At 36.4% G+C, this 20,464-nt stretch overlaps 2 protein-coding genes and 2 non-coding genes across 4 annotated transcripts in view; 2 read left to right on the top strand and 2 right to left on the bottom strand.

The window, feature by feature from the left end:
* The window catches only part of LRATD1 (LRAT domain containing 1), an 836,105-nt gene that overhangs the window by 775,401 nt on the left and 40,240 nt on the right, over positions 1–20,464 (top strand). The gene's annotated exons all lie outside the window — the stretch shown is intronic.
* The window catches only part of NBAS (NBAS subunit of NRZ tethering complex), a 384,560-nt gene that overhangs the window by 184,397 nt on the left and 179,699 nt on the right, over positions 1–20,464 (bottom strand). Inside the window, exons 31-33 of the mRNA XM_049784877.1 lie at positions 18,192–18,304; positions 5,405–5,518; positions 528–641 (exon numbers count right to left, since the gene is read on the bottom strand). Coding sequence (XP_049640834.1) covers positions 528–641; positions 5,405–5,518; positions 18,192–18,304 — 341 coding nt within the window. The remainder of the gene's footprint in view (positions 1–527; positions 642–5,404; positions 5,519–18,191; positions 18,305–20,464) is intronic.
* LOC126024994 (U5 spliceosomal RNA) lies at positions 13,115–13,231 on the bottom strand. Its single transcript, XR_007501049.1, has one exon. It is a non-coding gene; the product is annotated as a U5 spliceosomal RNA (small nuclear RNA).
* On the top strand, positions 14,565–14,671 carry LOC126025016 (U6 spliceosomal RNA). The gene has a single exon (XR_007501069.1). It is a non-coding gene; the product is annotated as a U6 spliceosomal RNA (small nuclear RNA).

Consider the following 20,464-nt stretch of genomic DNA (forward strand, 5'->3'; position numbering starts at 1 on the left):
CCTCAGGGGTTACTCGCTCTGCTCTCAGAATCACTCCTGGCTGGGTCTGGGGACAATATGGGAAGTCTGACATTGACCGGAGTCTGCCTGGGATTCGCTGCTTGTAAGGCAGACACCTTACCACTGTGCTATCGCTCCAGCCCCATCCTCAGCATTTATTTAAAAAAAACACATGTTCATGTAAAAATTAATAAGTATAAATATTAACTTTATAGTAACAAAGTATAGTCAGTTTTTTTATTTCTCTTATTGCAAATATATAAAATATCAGTAAAATATTTTACATGCAATTGTTTTTATAATAGAGCAAACAAAACTACCCAAAAATCCCAGGCAAAATACAACCTTTGAGTTCACTAAAGTATTGATATTATTACAGAAGCAAATGGTTTACATACTTTCTAAGGACTTATAAATCAAATCTGGCTGGCTCACCAATTAGTCATTAGATTTCAGAATTTCCCTTTTCCATTAGTCAGCATGCAAAGAGGGCAGGAACCAAGTACGACAGTATTTTTCGACTTTACCTGTGGCCATCAGTTCCTGACAATGCACATTGGCTGCTTTGTAGTCATGGAAACGAAGTGCTTGATCAACTAGAAGGATTAGAACCTGTCCACGTCGTTCTTCTGCATCTTGACCTACAAGCACACAGAAATAACTTAATAATTACACTAGGGCAGATCAAATGGTTATTAGGTCATTAACAATGTCCTTTAGAGAACTGAAATAAAATATAGATGAGGCCAATTTAAAAGATAATAGGATTAAAGGTCAGAGCAACTTTGATCTTCCGGTCTATTGTGCCTGGTGTCCTATGGGACTCAGTGGTTAATATCAAGTCTTGAGCAAGCATTCCCAATTAAGCAAAGAAAAAAAAAAAGATTTCCTCCCCAAACTTTAAACTTCTAAACAAATTTTTTAGTAAAGCTATGTAGTTTTTTATTGAACAACACTTGCTGAAAAAGATGTGAGAAGAGTACAAGAGAGAAAATATGTTCAAGAGACAACACAGGCTTTGCCAGAGTGGAAATAAGCAAGCTAAGAAATCTAGAGACAAAGAAGTGAGATATACATTTAAGGGAGAACACTGACTTGAAGATCCAGCCTAAATAAATACTTTAAAGTATGAACTTCTTTGCTATTTAACTTTGCAGGCTTTCCTTTGATATTTCAGTTATAACTAATGAATGAAGAATAATAAGGGAAAACCTTACATACATGCGCACAAGCATACAAACATGCACACACACAGCATGTAATTTATGGTTTCACTGATGCTAGTGTTTCATTTTTTTACAATGAGCACTTGGAGTTCAAGAGGACATAATCAACATAAAGACCTTAAGTTATTTTGCCGAAAATATGCTTAGAAGTCAACGTATATATCACTTCCATCTCAGACATTTCCATACTTTTTCCATTAAATACAAGGCTTAGTACTCTTCTTTAGACCTTTGTTCTTCTCATTTTCCAAATATCAGCACATTGCATTATTTTTGCTTGTTTCAGTACTGTCTTTGGCTTAGGGCCACTAACGGTGGTATTTGGTGCTACTCCCTTTTAGGGGCTCAGGAGTCACCCCTAGAAAGCATATGATGTTGAGGATCAAACTGTGTCTCTTGCATGCAGAGCATGCGCTCCTGGCCTTCTTGTATTCCTAATCTTGCAACAATCTTTTAAATTACACTATCTATCGAGTTATGCTTTTACAGAAAAGGGCTGTTTCTTTATTAAATTCTCATTTCTAAGCACAATCATATGAATATAATATTTATAAGATGAGTAACTCAAAGTTACAATACAGATAAATTTATATATTTAGGCTAAAGGAGAAAAGCAAAATATATTTTTCAGGGGTTTAAAAAAATATAAAGGGACCAGAGTGATTGCACAATGGTAAAGCCAATGCAGGACAGACCTGGGTTCGATCCCCAGCATCCCATAGGGTGCCCTGAGCCTGCCAAGAGCTATTCTGAGCACAAAGCAGGGAGTAACCCTTGAACACTACCAGGTGTAGCCCAAAAACCAAAAGAAAAAAATAAAAGGAAATACAGAGGTTAAGGTATGTGCTTTGCATGCAGTTGACCCCACTGGACATAGTCCCAAAATGAAACAAAACTTTGGTATGGTCCCAAAAGTAAACAAAAGAATTAGAGCTCAAAACCAGCTGAATTTTATTAAGTATTTACTGATTAACATTACCAATATAAAAAAAGGTAGTAAACTTAAATAAATTACTTATTGCTGTTCCCTTACTGAAAACACAATTCAGATCGCTATGCAAAGGACAAGGCAAGAAGTAACGTAAGTAAGTGTGGAAGCATAAAATAACAATGAGTCAAATGACCAATTGAAGTCAAAAGTTAATTTTTTTTATTTTTGTTTTTTATTTATTTGAAGACCTCATTCACATATTCTCAGAGTATACTACTGGCTCTGCACTCAGAGGTCATTCCTGATGAGGTTAGGGAGACTACAGGAGTTCCTGGATATCAAACCTGGGCTGGCCATGTGCAGAACAAAAAACCAACCCACCATATAATCAATCCAGGCCTTAAAGTTAAAAAACTAATTCTACACATTTCTGAGTGAATTAAAGGGGAAGGGTATAGAGAGAGAAGGCCTAAAACAAACATCTAGAAAAATGTAACATTTTTACAGAAAATAGCCAGAATATGACTCAATTAGAAATCTACCAAAAGGCTAAGTATATCATTTAAATTACATTCACAAATTCTTTAGTAGTCCCTTTAAAAGATGGTAACCAAAGTCTCTTTTTAAAAGGATGTTAATTAGTAATTTTTTTAAGAAAAAATAAGATGAGTATGATATTGTATGAGTTCCAAGATGAAGTCAATAAAAGATATCACATAGTCCTCCTTGCACTCTCATAGGTCACACATTGTAGGAAAAGCAATGTACCATGCTAAGAAAACAAGCAAGCTCTGTTCAGAGGTTCATGTGGCAAAGAAACCAGGGATAAACTGAGGCTCCAAACAGCCATGTGAGTAGGGCAGCTCAGAAGCAGATGATTCAGGCCCAGTCAAGCAAGCCATCAAGTGAGTTCAATAAGTATGACCCTTGAACTTGGAAGAGCTGTGGAATTATTTATCTCCATGAATAAGATACAAAAGGTATGGTGCCACTCCAATATCAAGACAAGACTAGAAAATACCATAGCTTTTTGATCGTTTCTCATATATACTCGCTTTGGTAACTATTATCTATCATGGAAGAATGTGGGTATTATAAGATTACCATATGAAAGAGCACAAGGACAAACTGCATAAAGAAGTGCAGGAGCTGGTCAACTCCTCAGTTATTTAAGTCTTCCCATCAAGCTAAGGGTATGTGAATGTCTCTAAGACAAACCCACTTCTAGCCACTATCTGATGGCAATTTCATAGAAGACCTGAGCAATAACTTGTAAAAAATATATATACTATTTCATTAGTGATAGTTTCCTGTTTTCCTATATTTATATCAGTGTGTCACAGGGATAAAAACAGAAATAAATCTGAGTAGACACCTGAAAAATAGAAAGAGCATTCCTGATTGCTTCATTAATTTCTATAGCTTGGATGCTTATGAAATTTTTCCCTGAATATCAGAGTGTGTTTCTACGTAAAGGAACCTCCTAAAATCTTGGCAGGTAAAGCAGTGAGGTATCATTACCATTTTTCCCAATAGGAAAATAAGAGTTTGCAGAAGCATCAAGACTGAACCAAACTTTTGATCCCACCCCTCATTTCTCTTTATCTGGATTCCTCCCAATGGAAGCCAGGCCCTAACTACAGTATCACACCTTCCCATGTATGCTCCAAGTTCAAAGGCAAAATTGCTAATACTGGGGCCGGAACACATAGTCAGGAGTAACTCCTGAACATCACCGAGTGTTATCCAAAAAGAAAAAAAAATTGCCATTACTAATCCTTCAAACAAACAAACGAACGAACAAAAAAACACATGAAATCTACAAAACCAATAGCAGCAAGATTAAGACTCTATATATAAAGATTTAAAACCATTAATGTATGTCCACAAATTGTTCTAACTAGATATAAAACTATGAATTCCTCGTATTTGGCACTTAGCATACGCTTCAGAGCATGGCATATGAAACAAAAGGGCCAACAACTACCTTTAAAGAGATCAATATAATTTTTGTTTGTTTGTTTTTGGGCCACACCCATTTGACACTCAGGGGTTACTCCAGGCTATGCGCTCAGAAATCGCCCCTGGCTTGGAGGGACCATATGGGACACCGGGGGATGGAACCGCTGTCCATCCTACGCTAGCTCTTGCAAGGCAGGCACCTTACCTCTAGCGCCACCTTCCCGGCCCCTCAATATAATTTTTAGAATATAAAAGAAAATTATTTAAAAGACTTTGGTAAGCCAAACAGTGTGGTTGGAAACTTTCCTTAAAATTTTTCAACTGCTGAGGCCGGAGAGATAGCACAGTGGTAGGGCATTTGCCTTGCATGTGGCTGAACTGGGACAATACCAGTTCAATTCCTGGCATTCCAAATGGTCCCCAGAGCTTGTCAGGAGTGATTTCTGAGTACATATCCAGGAGTAACCCCTGGGAATAACCAGATGTGGCCCCAAAACCAAACAATTAATAAATAAACTTGAAAAAAATGTTTTCTATTACTAGTCAACCCTACTGGACAAGAAATTTACTTTCTCTGATATTCAATGTCCCTGAAGAATTAAAATTGACCATCATAATCACCATCTAATAAAAGATAAAATGATATAACATATATTAAAAAACACTACACTATGAATGCATACATATTCTAAACAAATATTCAGATTGAAAAATAAAATACCACACACCATGATGTGGCTCAGTAGTAAGGAACTTGCCTTACATGTGTGATCCTTGGTATCACGTAAGACAGAAACAAAAATAATACATGAAATTTGGACACTGAAAGTACAGAACTGGCTTCTCCCATATTGAAGTTTATTGATTATAAATGTTAGTCCTCAATTCCATTTCTGTTGTGTGCCACTCTGAATCTAAATTTCCTCTTATTAAGCACGTAGATGGCCCCAACAATTCAATACAGGAGACATTTTTTTAATGACAGGGTACTGTTTCTAGAATAGATAAATCTAGGGGCTGGAGAGAGAGTACAGCAGCTAAGGCACTAGCCATGCATGAAACTGACCTAAATTCAATCCCCAAAACAACATATGGTCCCCCAAACCCACCACAAATAATCCCTGAGCACTTCCACAGCATCCCCTCAAAAACAGAAAAGATAAACCATACCCCAAAGCAATTCTTCTGACAGCTGACATTATAAGCAAGTATTCTGACATTGATCTAGGGTGATGTCAAGGATAACATGGAAACTCCATCTTACAATTTCAAAACCAAAACATACCTGCTACCCTCAGCAACTCAGCAAGGCCCAGAAGCTTGGTAGACTGTTTGTAGCATGTGGGGGACTGGCAAATACACTCCTTGATGAGGCCGAGACGGTCAGAGCATAGTCGCACTGTAACATAGAGACATTATTTAAGTGCCTAGTAATAAACTCAAGGACAGTTAGTGTATTTGAAATAGAGCCAAAAATGCCCATTAGAGAGGAAAGGAGTCTCATCAATAAACAGAGCTGATAAAAATCAAATACCAACATATAAAAAATGCAATCAGACCCCTATCTGTTACTACTTACAAAAATTAACATAAAAATAAATTAAAGACATCAACATAAGCGCTTTTATAAAAATTCTAGAAGAAAACGGAAAAAAAATACCTCCCTAACCTTGGTCTTAACAATAGTTTTCTGAATATGACACCAAAAGTACAAATATCAGTGTTAAAAGTGAACAAGTGAGACAGCATGAAACTAACAAGCTTCTGTACAGCCAAAGAAACAATCAACAAAGGTATTAAAAAAGAAAATCTGCAAATGAGAGAAAGCTACTTGAAAATCATGTATCTGGTCAGAGGTTTGTAAATATTCAAAAAAGACAAAAAGCTCAAATAACTCAAGAACAAAATAAAATAATTTAAAAATGAATAAAAACATCAATACATTCTTACAAAAAAATACTGGCCAACAGTTACATAAAGGGAATATCTATTAGTTAGTCAAAAGAGTAATAAGTAATCACACTATATTATATATAGATATATATATATATAACTGAACATTATTGCATTATAAAATTAAAAAAATTGTCATTTGGAAAAATATAAACCAATCTTGAAAATATTAACTAACTTAAATCAGAGAAATAAAAATATTGTATTATCTAATTTGTACAATAAAAAAATAAATGCAAAAATAATTATAAATTTCTGAAATTTATAATTACCAAAGGCAAAAGCTGGTGGTACAGGGGAATTAGAAGAGGGTAGATAAAAAGGTATAATTTCTAGTTATATAACAAATAACTACTGGTGATATAGTCTATGAGTTATGAACTATAGTTACCAAGATTATCTGATATGTAAGAAGCTATTCAGAAAGCAGACTTTTTAATCACAGGACAATTTAACTTTTTTCCTTTTTCTTTACTTAATTAAGGTATTTATTTAATTGAGGTAAAGAATATTAAAAAATTTACTGTATACACATTTCACAAATATATTTAAGACAAATCATTAAGCTGTATTATAAATTAGATAGTGACCTATCATTTATATCGCAATTAAATCAGAAAATTATTTTTTACAAAGACATATTCAAGATTTATAAACAGGAACATCACAAAAAGATATCATGACCTTATAATTTAATCAAAGAAAATAAAAACTGTGAGCCTCTCAAAATCAATAAGAATAAAGGATGCATTAAACAACTATTATTGCTTCTGAATAATGAACAACATAGATCTTTTCAATATAGCAACTTCAGAAACGCATCAAATTAATTCTGATAATGAAGGTAGAGGAAAGTGTCACTTCTCAAATGAAATTTCTGATCCTAGGGGAAATATCAAAAAGGAAGTATTTTTTTTCTTGGAAAATATCATATACTTCCTATTATAGTAGACCCAACTCCTTAACATATTCCTCAGCAATATAATATATGGTCCAAATAGCCATTTTAAATCTTTCATGCTCCATCGCTAATTTGGATGGTAGGAGTCCTTGAGAGCTCAATACTCTAAGTATATTATACATTTTTTCAAAAACAGTCCCAACCCTCTAAGTTATGTTAGATATTAGGAAAATAAAATATCTTTGCTCCCAACATATCACAGTATGAGATCATTTAGATCTTTAAAAGGCTTTATTTAAAGAATACTATGCAGGGTAGAAGCGATGGCACAGCAATTGGGTGCTTGTCTTGAGTGGCTGACCTAGGATGAACCATGGTTCGATCCCACTGTCCCATATGGTCCCCCAAGCCAGGAGCAATTTCTGAGTGCATAGCCAGGAGTAACTCCTGAGTGGCATTGGGTGTGGTGCCCAAACAAACAAACAATATGTATATGTTTTGAGAAATGCCCTCTACATAGTAGTGTCCACCTTTAAGCAGCATGATATCAATTCTGAGATTGGACTCCAATAAATATTAACAACTGCAAAGAAGGTAGCTGATGATAAACAAGTATAGTCTGCATACCAGGCACTGTTTACAGAGCTTTATTAGCTCTGCAAGGCCTAATTTTATAAGTCAAGAACTATTACTGTCCTCCCAGGAAGAAACTGGGGTATAGAAAGGTTATCATCTTGGGCAGAAGTCATTTAAATAAGTCAGGGGAAACATAAAACCGTAATTTAAACTAGTACTTCAAATGATTTCACATTTTCATCCAATTACTTATGTCCTAAATCTCTGGAAATTTCCTATATATTCCTGTTTTCAAAAAACCTACTAAGCAGAGTGATAGTACAGTGAGTAGGGTGCTTGTTTGCACAGAGGCAAAATGTGTTCAATCACTGGCTCCCCATATAATCCTTCAATCACCACCAGGAGTAATTCTTGAGTGCAGAGACAGGAGTAACCTCTAACCAGGGGTCTCAAACTCGCTGCCCACGGGCCCTTTGCGGCCCTCCTTACAACATTTTGTGGCCCTGCCCTAGAGGAATCTTTTCTTGTTTTGTTTTCTTTTAGTTGTTTGGGTCACAACCCCCAATGTTCAAGGCTTACTACTGACTTTGCACTCAAGGATCATCCCGACTTTGCCTCCTGCGGCCCCCAGGTAAATTGAGTTTGAGACCCATGCTAGCTTAGTTTGATCCAAAAACAAAACAAGCAAACAAGCAAACAAAAAACCTTCTACTAAGTAGAAAGTAACTAGGATAACTAGGCTTGGGGGAGACAGAAGATCAAGGTGATAGTTTTTCTTCAAAATGGGTTCTTTACTGCATTGTTATTATGATTTACTTCAAACTCACAAATAAAGGTTATAAGAATGTTGCAAAAATTGCTCAATCACACATATGCTTCCTCTTTCTCTACATACAGATATATGCACACATATAACAAAAATCTATCTTCCTGGGCCATTTGGGAATCAGTTGTAAATATCATATCCTGTTATTCCCTAAAAGAAATAAGACCTTTTGGGTGAACTATAAGGTGGGTGATAGGGGAATAAGTAACTGAGGTCTACAATACCCAGTACCTACATTTGAGTATAGGCTTTGCAGACTGTATTTTTGCTCCCAGTACACACGGCAATCATTCATATCCCAAACACCTGCCTACTAACATTTGCTTTAGCCAAATATTTCTAAAGGCAATGAAAGTGGAGGAAGTGGCATGTGTCACTTCTGAGCAAATATTAAGCTCCATCATGGGACCCTAACACTGATCTTTTCCCTCAGCTACAAGAATGTCATGATTCATAAAGTAGAAGAGAAAACGGGACTGTAAGCAAGAAATAAATTTGTTCTCAGACACAACTGAGATATTTTTAGCATTTCACTATAAAACAGTTTTGCAAAACCTGGTATAGCATATATTCAAACATTTCTAGAACTTTTCTCATTTAAAAATGAGTTTGCTTCCTTGACCCCTCCTACTGTTTTTATGGTTTTGGTTTTATAACAAATATTCTAAAACATGTAGCCCTAACGTAACATTTTAAAGCCTATAAATACAAAAACAGCACTTTCTACGTTTTTATGTTGATGTTCAAAGTAACAACTATCAAATACTACTATCAACTCCACTTGTAAAAACCTGTAAAGTTTAGGGGCCAAGCAATAGCACAGAGGTAGGGTGTTTGCCTTGCATGCTACTGACCCAGGACAGACCTGGGTTCGATCCCTAGCATCCAATATGGTCCCCCAACCCAGGAGCATTTTCTGAGCACAAAGCCAGGAGTAACCCCTGAGAATCACCGGGTGTGGCCCGAAAAACAAAACCCAAAAAACAAACAAACCCCAAAAACATCTGGAAAGTTTAAACTTTTATATAATTTTTAGACAAATAATTTTATTTTCTTAGAAAAGATCTAGGGCCCGGAGAGATAGCACAGCGGTGTTTGCCTTGCAAGCAGCTGATCCAGGACCAAAGGTGGTTGGTTCGAATCCTGGTGTCTATGGTCCCCCGTGCCTGCCAGGAGCTATTTCGCACCGCCAGGTGTGGCCCAAAAACCAAGAAAGAAGAAAGGAAGGAAGGAAGGAAGGAAGGAAGGAAGGAAGGAAGGAAGGAAGGAAGGAAGGAAGGAAGGAAGGAAGGAAGGAAGGAAGGAAGGAAGGAAGGAAGGAAGGAAGGAAGGAAGGAAGGAAGGAAGGAAGGAAGGAAGGAAGGAAGGAAGGAAGGAAGGAAGGAAGGAAGGAAGGAAGGAAGGAAGGAAGGAAGGAAGGAAGGAAGGAAGGAAAGAAAGAAAGAAAGAAAGAAAGAAAGAAAGAAAGAAAGAAAGAAAGAAAGAAAGAAAGAAAGAAAGAAAGAAAGAAAGAAAGAAAGAAAGAAAGAAAGAAAGAAAGAAAGAAAGAAAGAAAGAAAGAAAGAAAGAAAGAAAGAAAGAAAGAAAAGATCTAGCCTTTGGGGCCAGAGCGAAATAGGACAGGAGGACATTTGCCTTGCATGTGGCTAACCCAGTACAGTCCTGAGTTCAATCCCCAGCATCCCCTATGGCCCCAAACCAAGAGCAATTTCTGAGAGCATAGGCAGGGTAATCCCTGAGCATTACAGGGTGTGCCCCCCCCCAAAAAATGTTCTAGTTTTCATAATGCTAGTAAATAAAATTCCTTTCTATTACTATTCTCTTCCTAGTTTAGTGAATGTAGAAAACCAAAACTACAATGGACATCATTTTCCCTAAACTTTCATTTAAGGTAAACTCAAGTTTTGGATTTTGTCTCTTAACTATCCAAAGCAAAGTATACTAATAATAGTTTGAGTACATTAAGTAAATTTGGAGAGCAGAATTCTAACACGATGCAAAAGTCAGAGTCAAAAAGCTTTTTACTTTAATGAATTTTTTTAGCTCTGTGAAATTATCACAGTACATTTCAACTGCTTATAGCAAAATATACATATACATATAATTTTAATGTGATTTCTTAAAATAATTCAAATAATTCAAGCCTTAAATGTTATTATCTTTCCATAAAGGGCAATCTTTAACTCCTAAAATTCCTTGTTAAAATGAAACTAATGAACAAGACAAGGATTAGCATGAAGTTGTCTTTTAATAGTAAGATTACTTCATTTTCTTCTAACTCTTCTAAATGTAGCCAAAATATAAAAAAAATAAAAGTACTATCAAATACACACACAAGCATACAGAGCATTTTTTGACAATCGATATGTCAAGCACTTTCATCACAACATTACAAGAAGGGCAGTAAACATGCCACTAGCTAGCAACAACAACAAAACCAAAAGGTGAAAAGATCAACTTCAGTCATTCTGGATGCCCTCAAAGATGTGTGACACACACTATTGTTTGTGATGTGGCTGAAGTATACAGAACTACAGAGGTGAGAAAGCTGATAACACTCAGGTATCAGTCAGGTCACAAACCAGGGTTTCCTTCTGGGAGAGTCTTCTTTTCTCAGAACTATATACAGTTGTAAAACAGACTTTTTGTCCAGATTACCAAAGCTTAAATTCTAGACCTACATCTAACTTGCTATTTAACATTCTGTGACTTGATTTCTTTGGCTCACAATGAAACTGTAACAATGACTACAACATAGGATATTTAAAAAAAAATAAAAATATATATGTAAATACAGAATACTTATAAGTTAATAATCACTTCATAAATGCTATTTTCTGGAGTTTGTTGTTATTCCTGCTCACATTCACAGAAGCTTTTGTATTATGGGTAGCGCCAATGAAGCAATCCTCTGCTTTCCAGGGTATTACTTTCAGCATTATCTGCAGAACATTTTATTATGATCCCACTCTTTGATATTCAGAACTTTTAAGTTACCACAGGACATACATATTGAAGGCTGAATCAGAATTTCAATTTATATGTGAAATTCTGATGTGACTATGTCCTGTCATCAGAAAGTGTGGTCACACTGTGTTACAGTGTGTGGGTCTCAAAGGCAGAAAGTATGCCTATTTCCCTTTACTATATTTCTACTTCCTGGAATAAAATACCTAAAGGAATGCTTGTCAAATGGGAGAAAAAAAGAAATAAAAGAGGGCCAGAGAGATAGCACAGTGGTAGGGTGTTTGCCTTGCAAGCAGCCTATCCAGGATGGACGGTGGTTCAAATCCCAGCATCCCATATGGTCCCCTGAGCCAGCCAGGGGCGATTTCTGAGCACAGGAGTAACCCCTGAGTCCTGTTGGGTGTGACCCAAAAAAACCAAAACCAAAAAAAATAATAATAATAAAAGAAATTAAAGAAAAAAATAGTGAGAAGTAGATTAATGAGAGTTAAAATGAGAAGGCAGGGAAAACTACTGTTTCTCCTTCAATTTAGACAACACCTTGACATACTTGCAAACCAAATGCTCAATAAGGGACTATTAATCAAAATATATAAAATTCGTAACACTTGAGTTAGTGGTAGGACACTTGACCAGCATGTGGTCAATTCAGATTTGATCTCTGGCAACACAATGAGCCCCTGCCAGGAGTGATTCTTGAGCACAGAGTCAGTAGTAAACCCTGAGCATCAAGTGGATATAATCCAATAAATAAAAAAAAAAAACATAGCACACAACAACAAAATAACAATTCAATTGAAAATGAGCAGAGGATCAATTTGATTGAAAATAAGCAGAGGATCTGATGAGACATTTCTCTAAAGAATACATACAAATAGCCAAAAGTCTACATTAAAAAGATGTTTATCATCACCTATTATTAGAAAAATGTGAATGAAAGTCATCATAAAACATTGCATTACACCTGTTGGAATGACTATTATCAAAATTAAAAGTAGTAAGTATTGATAAAAATAAGAGACCAACTTGGTGATTAAAGAAAGGAAAGAGGGTTGAAAATCAGTAAAACTGTTAGAGAGTAGAGGAGAGCAGTCAACTGTAAAATGATGGGTCAAAATTAAAAGTGTGAATTCATCGCAGAACATTACATTGATATCTAATTATAATGCCATAAATCTGAAACTTATATACTCTCATAAACCAATGTTACTTCAACTGAAAAAATTATCAAAGAAATTCTGGTAGTAGAATGTAGGCCCATCCTGCACCAAGTCCTGAGTTTGAACACAGGATTTATATGGACCTCGGAGCACAGGAGTGAAGCCTTGTTGGCCTCTAAGCACCACCGGGCCTAAGCACTCAATTCTCATGTCTGAACTGCCAGACCTGGTATGCCTGAGAGTTTCCTTGGCCCCTAATTCCAGCGCTAATGGGGATGCCCCTATAGAAATATTTTGAAAAAAATTTAAAAGCTAGATTCTTCGCTTACATTAATAAGGCCCCAAGTTCAATCTCTGGAAGGACAAAAGTAAATTCAGTTAAATAAATAAAATAGAATAGACTAAAAAATTTAAGAAGGGGCCAGAGAAATGATGGATGTTTTGATACCAGTTCAACATTCAGCAGTAGGCATACTCTCCTGAGCAACACCAGGAGTGAATATTGAGCACCATAGGTGTAACACAAACTCACTCCCCATTAGAAAATTTAAGAAAAAAGTATCTTTAAGTTACAAAAATGTCATATGCCTGATACTTTTTCTTTTTTTAATTAGTCTCGTTGATAACGAGACCTCAAAAAATTAACCAAAGACTCAGTTTTGTTCCTCTCCACAGAAATCTTTAGTAAAAGGTGAAAGATTTATACGATCTGAAGAGAAACCAGGGTTGCCTGATACTTTTAACTTCTAGAGCTCTTATAATATCTCAGGTTAAATAAACATAAAGACTTTATCTTTGTAAGGAATTCTATGCCGTGGTTATTAGGATCCCCTTTTGATAACTGATAGAACTTGAACACAAAGAAAGGTTAAGATACATGTCCTCTTCCTCAGCAATAAGTGACAAAACTTATCCCAGGCTATATGTAACTATTAGGCTGTAAGTCTGGAAACTAACTTAGAAATATATAGACAAACTGAAGAACAAATTAAATGTCTACATTCTCCATTTATTTTTTGTTTTTGGATCATCCTAAGAGGTGCTCAGGGGTTACTCCTGACTCTGTACTCAGGGATGAATCATGGAAAGCTTGCTTGGAAGACCAGATGGGAGATTTCAGGGATAGAACCCAACTCAGTTGCATACAAGGGAAGTACCCTATCTGCCTTACTATTTATTCCTCTGGTCCACACAATCTGTTAATTTAAATATTAAAAATAATTTATACACACAGAAAAAAATTAAGAAGAAAAAAATGGAACTGCACATGGCAATATTTTATAGGAGACTTTCTATTTGGAACCATCTTAAAGATACTTCTTCCACTGTTTTGATCAGCTCATTGATTATAATTTCTCAATTGATGAAAACAGCAACTCCTGGAGTGCAGACAAAGAGGTCATCGAAGCAAAGAAAAGAGACAGAATGAACTATGTATACCAACTATAATAAAAAGACTGGAACCATAAATCTTTAAAATGTCATTACTTTATTTACCTAGCAGTAATGATAAATGCAAAAGCAGCTTTAACCTAAAACTGTAATTGGGTAAAAGATATCAACCAGTATACACAAAGCCAGTTTTCAGTCTCTACATCTGAAGGTTTCTGACAGTCATTCTAATAGGAAACTCCAAATCAATACATCAACCAGAGAGCTATCATGAAATGAAAGCCTTTCTAAAAAAAGTCTCCTCGTCAGGAGATTCCTGAGCAGAGACCTCAGGACAGCAGGCTTCCTGGCAGATACTCAAAACCCATCAGCTAATGTGCAAGTGTTGCCAGCAAAATTGTTGCTGATTGAGCACCAGAGAAAATCTAGGCCCAATCATTCAGCAGCATTTGGGGGATCCTATGCAAAATTTTTGTTTTAAAGCATTCTTATTAAATAAAAAATAAAAATTATTACTAAATGGGGAAGAAGAAGTGAGAAGTAGGAGATAGGGAGAAGAGAGGGGATCAAATATAAAAAACTTGACCTAACAAGAGAAATAAAAGAGGGGAAAGTTTTATATATGCTAGAATATCCCATGAATAAAAATGTTATTTAAAAGATAAGTATAGTGCTTGCTTCGGCAGCACATATACTAAAATTGGAACGATACAGAGAAGATTAGCATGGCCCCTGCGCAAGGATGACATGCAAGTTCGTGAAGCATTCCATATTTTTAAAAAATAAATAAATAAAAGATAAGTATAAAGGCCAGAGAGGAGGTTAAAGTGCTTGCCTGGCACACAGAGGATGTGCATTCTACCCCCCGCAGTGCATATGGTCCCAAGCTCACCAGGTTTTATCCCTGAGATGCCACAGTGCAGAGCCACGGGTATGCCCTGAGCAGAGTCAGGAGTGTCCCCCAAATCAAATAATAATAATAATAATAATAAATGTTAAGTGTTTCCAAGGAAAGCAAGTTAACTTTTAGGACATTTGAAAATAAATCAATATATTAAGTAGTAACTGATTAATCTACAGGGTGCAAAACCATTGCAGGGGTCTCAAACTAGGCCGCAAACAGCCCTCCATACAACATTTTGTGGCCCTGCCCTAAGGAAATCTTTGTTTTGTTTTGTTTTAGTTGTTTGGGTCAAACTCCCCAATGTTCAAGGCTTACTACTGACTTTGCACTCAAGGATCACCCTGACTTTGCCTCCTGCAGCCCCCAGGTAAATTGAGTTTGAGACCCCTGATTTAAAGGGTACACTGAGTAGAACTTTCCAGCAATTTAATAGTCTCACATGTACCTTATTAACGTGCTATATGATACTTAAATCACACATAAATCATTTCTAAAAATTACATTCAAGGAAATAAAAATACAACTTCTTTCAACACTAATAAATTTGCTTTAAAGAACTTCAACTGTAGGGGCCAGAGCAATAGCACACTAGTAGGGCATTTGCCTTGCACATGGCCCATCGAGGACGAACAAAGGTTCAATCCCCTATGTCCCATATGAGCCACCCAGCCAGGAGCAATTTCTGAATGCACAGCCAGGAGTAACTCCTGAGCATAACTGGTTGTGCCCTCCCCCCCAAAATAAAACAAACAAAAAAAGAACTTCAACTGTAGTTTGGTTTATTCAAAACTAGTAAAACTACAATGGAAACCCACATGAACACATAAGACTATCTATACTGGCTCAGACCTCCAAAGATCCATCTAACTCTGACACAACAAAGAGAATAACACCATCAAGTATAGCAAGTCAGACTGTCTCTGAAGTTAAAAAGAGAAGAGAGGGGCCGGAGAGATAGCATGGAGGTAAGGCGTTTGTCTTGCGTGTAGAAGGACTATATTTCGAATCCCAGCAACCAATATGGTTCCCCAAGCCTGCCAGGAGCGATTTCTGAGCATAGAGCCACGAGTAACCCCTGAGCACTGCCCCCCACAAAAAAGAAGAGATATTCACAGGTGGGACTTAAAAGAAACACAGCAAGGCAGCAAGCAACAAAAGGCCAACAGCAACAACAAAAGAAAAAATTACCTCACTAAATTTGTGGGGAGTGGAAGTGCACAAGAGGGAATATTGGGATCCTTTGGGGAGGAAGCTAGATACAGTAGTGAAATATGTGGTGCTGGGATATCTACATGGGAATAAACATTAACAATCTTGTAGATCACAGTACTCAAATAAAAATTGTAAGTTTAAGAGGAGAATCATTTTGGTAAAGACCAAAAATGGAGAAATGAAAGGAACTGCCCCTCCCACAAATATGAACATTTACCAAACCAAGAAAAAGAGACTGTACAGAAGCAAGTTCTACATATGGATAAGAACCAAGCTGCCAACTTCATTAAGGACACTAAGCAACAGGAGACCACCAGCCGCCACTCAGCTAAGGTTCATGATGCTGGGAGTGCTCTGACAAACTTGACTTTCCACATGTAAGTAATAGAACCTTAGCAATGCCTGTTATCCCTAGCAACTGTAAAACTGAACGTCCTTTCAAGTACACTTAGAAAAAAATATGCAAGCTTAAACAATATTCTGAAAGTACCTGAAAACAGGTGACTGGGTAAAGAAATTGTGGCCATCTATATAATGAAATGCTATACAGAAAAATACTACACAGAAAAAAATGAAATCATGAAATTTGCTTATACATGGATGATATAGAGACTATTATGCTGAATGAAATGAGTCAGAGGGAGAAAGATTGACATAGAATGATCCCATTCATTTGTGGAATATTAAAAAAAGATAGTATAGTAGTAATATGACTAGATAACAGAGATGAGGACAGTAGGACCAGTTTATGATAAGGAGCTTGTGACAAATAGCAAAAGAGTGCAGTTAGGGCAGAAAAGGCACTACTAGGACAATGACAGTTGGGAATAAACACTGGACAAGAACTGGGTGCTAAAAGGAGAGAACGTGATAGGCATGGACAGAAAGTGGTATTCCATAACAACATTGCAAACCACAGTGTCTAAAAGAAAAAAAAAAGAGAGAGAGAAGAAAAATGTCTGCCACAGAGGCAGGAAGGAGGACAGAGGGGATGGTGGGAGGAAAACTGGGGATACCTGTGGCTGGAAATGCACACTGGTGAAGGGTGTTGTTCACTGTATGATTAAACTCAATCATGAACAAAACAACTTTACAACTGTGAGGGAAAACAACTTTCTTATGAGCAATCTTTTAAATCGTGGTGTTTAAAGAAGTTAAAAATGAAAGTACTTAAAAATCTATGCAACTGTACCAAATACATAATAAATTAGTGTACTAACACTAGTATCACTGAAACTTTTACCCAGAACCCCAAATTTCTATTTTTGTTTTTATGAAATATCCTATTCCCTTACTAATGCTATTTCATTTTTATCATAAATGTGAGCTTAAAAAGTAAATCTGTGATGAAAAGTTTGCTTTTTTTTTTCCTTTTCACCTAAATTTCATTTGGAAAATGAGGTAAAGGATGAGATTCTTTTGCTAATAGACTAAATGACCAAAAATATTCTGTTTACTATTTGGATTTGAATTATTGTGGGAAATAATCAGGCTCTAACAGAGTAAACTCTGGCTGTTCTACATGTTCATGGATGTCAGTAATTGAAGCTGGACAGTTCCTGCATGTAATCTACCACTTGAGCCACATGTAGGGATTGTTGTACATCTTATTGTGGTATTGTGCACAACTGTGGTCACACACAATCACAGCAGCACCTGCACACATGTCAGCTAGCCACACTTATGAGTTGGCCCTCCCATAATCCTAGTTAGTAATATGGTATCCTCCGATAATTCTGGTTGTAATGCTTGCTGAGTTTGCAAGCCCACAGAGTGTTTGCATATATTTCAACTTGGTACCGGGGTACTGGTTAGGAGTCAGTCTGTCTATCTGTCTCTCTTTTTTCTCTCTCTCTCTTTCACACCACACACACACACACACACACACACACACACACACACACACACAGATACAGTACATCACACATTCTCTCATCATCGCAGAGGCTCCAAACTGCAGAAACATCAGGGTTATGTTGGGTGCATGTTTGTGCACCAGAATCAAACTCACTGTCTTATACTTGCAAGATAAGTAGACTTTTTCTACTGAGCCATCCCAGAGTTCCAATAAAAGTATTCTTTGGTTTAGGAAACTAAAATATAACCTTAAGAAGTGAATGCAAAAAAAAAAAAAAAAAGTATAAATAAAACATGGAGTAACACTAAGTAAAGAAAATTTACCTTGCAATGGGAGGATCTTTACCCCAAATTCTTCAAGACATCCGAGAGCTTGGATAAGATCTAGTTCCTCTTGGATGGCAGCTGGTCGGTCTGTCATCAACTGCAAACAGCACCTAGGAAGAGTGAAAAAGAAATTGCACATCTGACCATTCTGTGTCTATATTCAAGACCATGAATTCCAGCACACATTATCAAACCTCTAACATATGTCAAATATTTTGCAAAATGGTTTCTGTTATCTTACCTAATCCTCACAGTAAGCCATCAGATTGGTAAATGACATCATTTGCTTTCAAGAAAGTCAAAAATCAAAGCTCAGAGGAGAGTAATTTCCCAGGATTTTCCTAATGTTATATAATGATATCACAGTATATACAAAGCAAGATATGTTCACTCTGAGCTTACTGCTTTTTACTGCTGACTTCAGTGTAAAGGACAGAATTCAGATAAATAGCAATAGTGGGTCTTCTCACAAAAAAAAAAAAGAAAGAAAGAAAGAAACTATATTGATCCTATCAAAATTTTTCTTCCAAAAAAGAAAAGGGAGAAAAAGACCAAAGAGATTGCCCAAGGAATAGGTTTGTGATAGACAAAGGATCAACTCATAGAGATATTTGGGGCAATGGACATGTGCTGTATAACAGGTACAGAACTAGTTGGTCTTACAGATCTAGATTTAAATTAGATGAATGCTAATATATGCTGTTGATTCAAATGGAAGAGATAAAACCTCTTGGGCTACAAATGACTTCAAATAGTAGAGTGCAAATGAGAAAGCCCTCTTTGATTTGCAACATTATGTGGTATCCTAGCACTGTAATATTTTTTAAAAAAAAATAACACCAGTGGGGCCAGCGAGGTGGTGCTAGAGGTTAGGTGTCTGCCTTGCAAGCGCTAGCCAAGGAAGGACCGCAGTTCGATCCCCCGGCGTCCCATATGGTCCGCGCCCCCAAGACAGGGGCAATTTCTGAAGAGATAAAACCTCTTGGGCTACAAATGACTTCAAATAGTAGAGTGCAAATGAGAAGGCCCTCTTTGATTTGCAACATTATGTGGTATCCTAGCACTGCAATATTTTTTTAAAAAATAACACCAGTGGGGCCAGCGAGGTGGTGCTAGAGGTAAGGTGTCTGCCTTGCAAGCGCTAGCCAAGGAAGGACCGCAGTTCGATCCCCCGGCGTCCCATATGGTCCACGCCCCCAAGACAGGGGCAATTTCTGAGCGCTTAACCAGGAATAATTCCTAAATATCAAACGGTGTGTCCCGAAAAACCAAAAAAATAAAATAAAAAACACCAGTATTTGTAAAATAAGCATAACAATTAAATAAAGTAAGTATAATATTCTATAACAAAATAACTGAAACCAACATGTGCTCAGAAGAGAAAATTTTAATTTGAACTTAACATGGAGAGAAGATTCAGAAAGTAAATGCAGAATAAGCACTTACTATAGTTTAAGAAGATGCTACATTTGATATGAGAAAGGATGATGATTATAGGTACATATAACCTTTCAATATATTGCTTCCTCAATAAAAAATATACATAATAACTAAGATGACAGGAATGACTCAGAAGGCTAGAGCACAGCTTTCTGTGCTGTTTGCACACAGAAGCTCTGGGTACAATTCCCCGCACCACCTATAGCACTGCTAGACCTCTGAGCACCACCCGGAGTGATCCATGCAATTGTCCAGTGTGGTCCCAAATTCAAAAGCATTAAGTAAAATAAATGAATCAATAATAAGTGAGCATTATAAATGCACGAGTTATTTTCTGCCTTCTCTGTGAAAGAAACATTTTTACTATATCACAATTCAAAGGTCACATTTTATACACAAATTGCATCTTTTAAATTTAAGATGTATTCATAAGGGAAAGAAAAGAATAGAAGAAAGGCAAAATGCAGGAAGTCTATATATTTTTTAATAATCTCTGATAACATCTGCCAAAGATAGTTAAGTCAAACACTACTCCCAGTTTCAAAGGCTATTCTATTTGAAATCTCCGTCATCTGAAACAGAAATGCTACCCTTGTGAAAACAAGAAAAAGGACTATTTTTAACAAGTTTGTCAAGTTCAATAACATGATCTCAGAAAACATAATTGTCTCTGTGTCATCACTGAGGGGAGAAAATGCCTGTATATTTTGCTGAAGTTAAAACAACGAGTCACTTTGTGAGGAAAAATAAATTTAAATGCTACCCAATTAACATTCAAGACAAGGTAAAAAAAATATAAAAATAACAAAGCCAATAAAGTCATAAAGAAT

The sequence above is a fragment of the Suncus etruscus genome, chromosome 12 (assembly GCF_024139225.1).
Source record: "Suncus etruscus isolate mSunEtr1 chromosome 12, mSunEtr1.pri.cur, whole genome shotgun sequence".
Lineage (NCBI taxonomy): Eukaryota > Metazoa > Chordata > Mammalia > Eulipotyphla > Soricidae > Suncus > Suncus etruscus.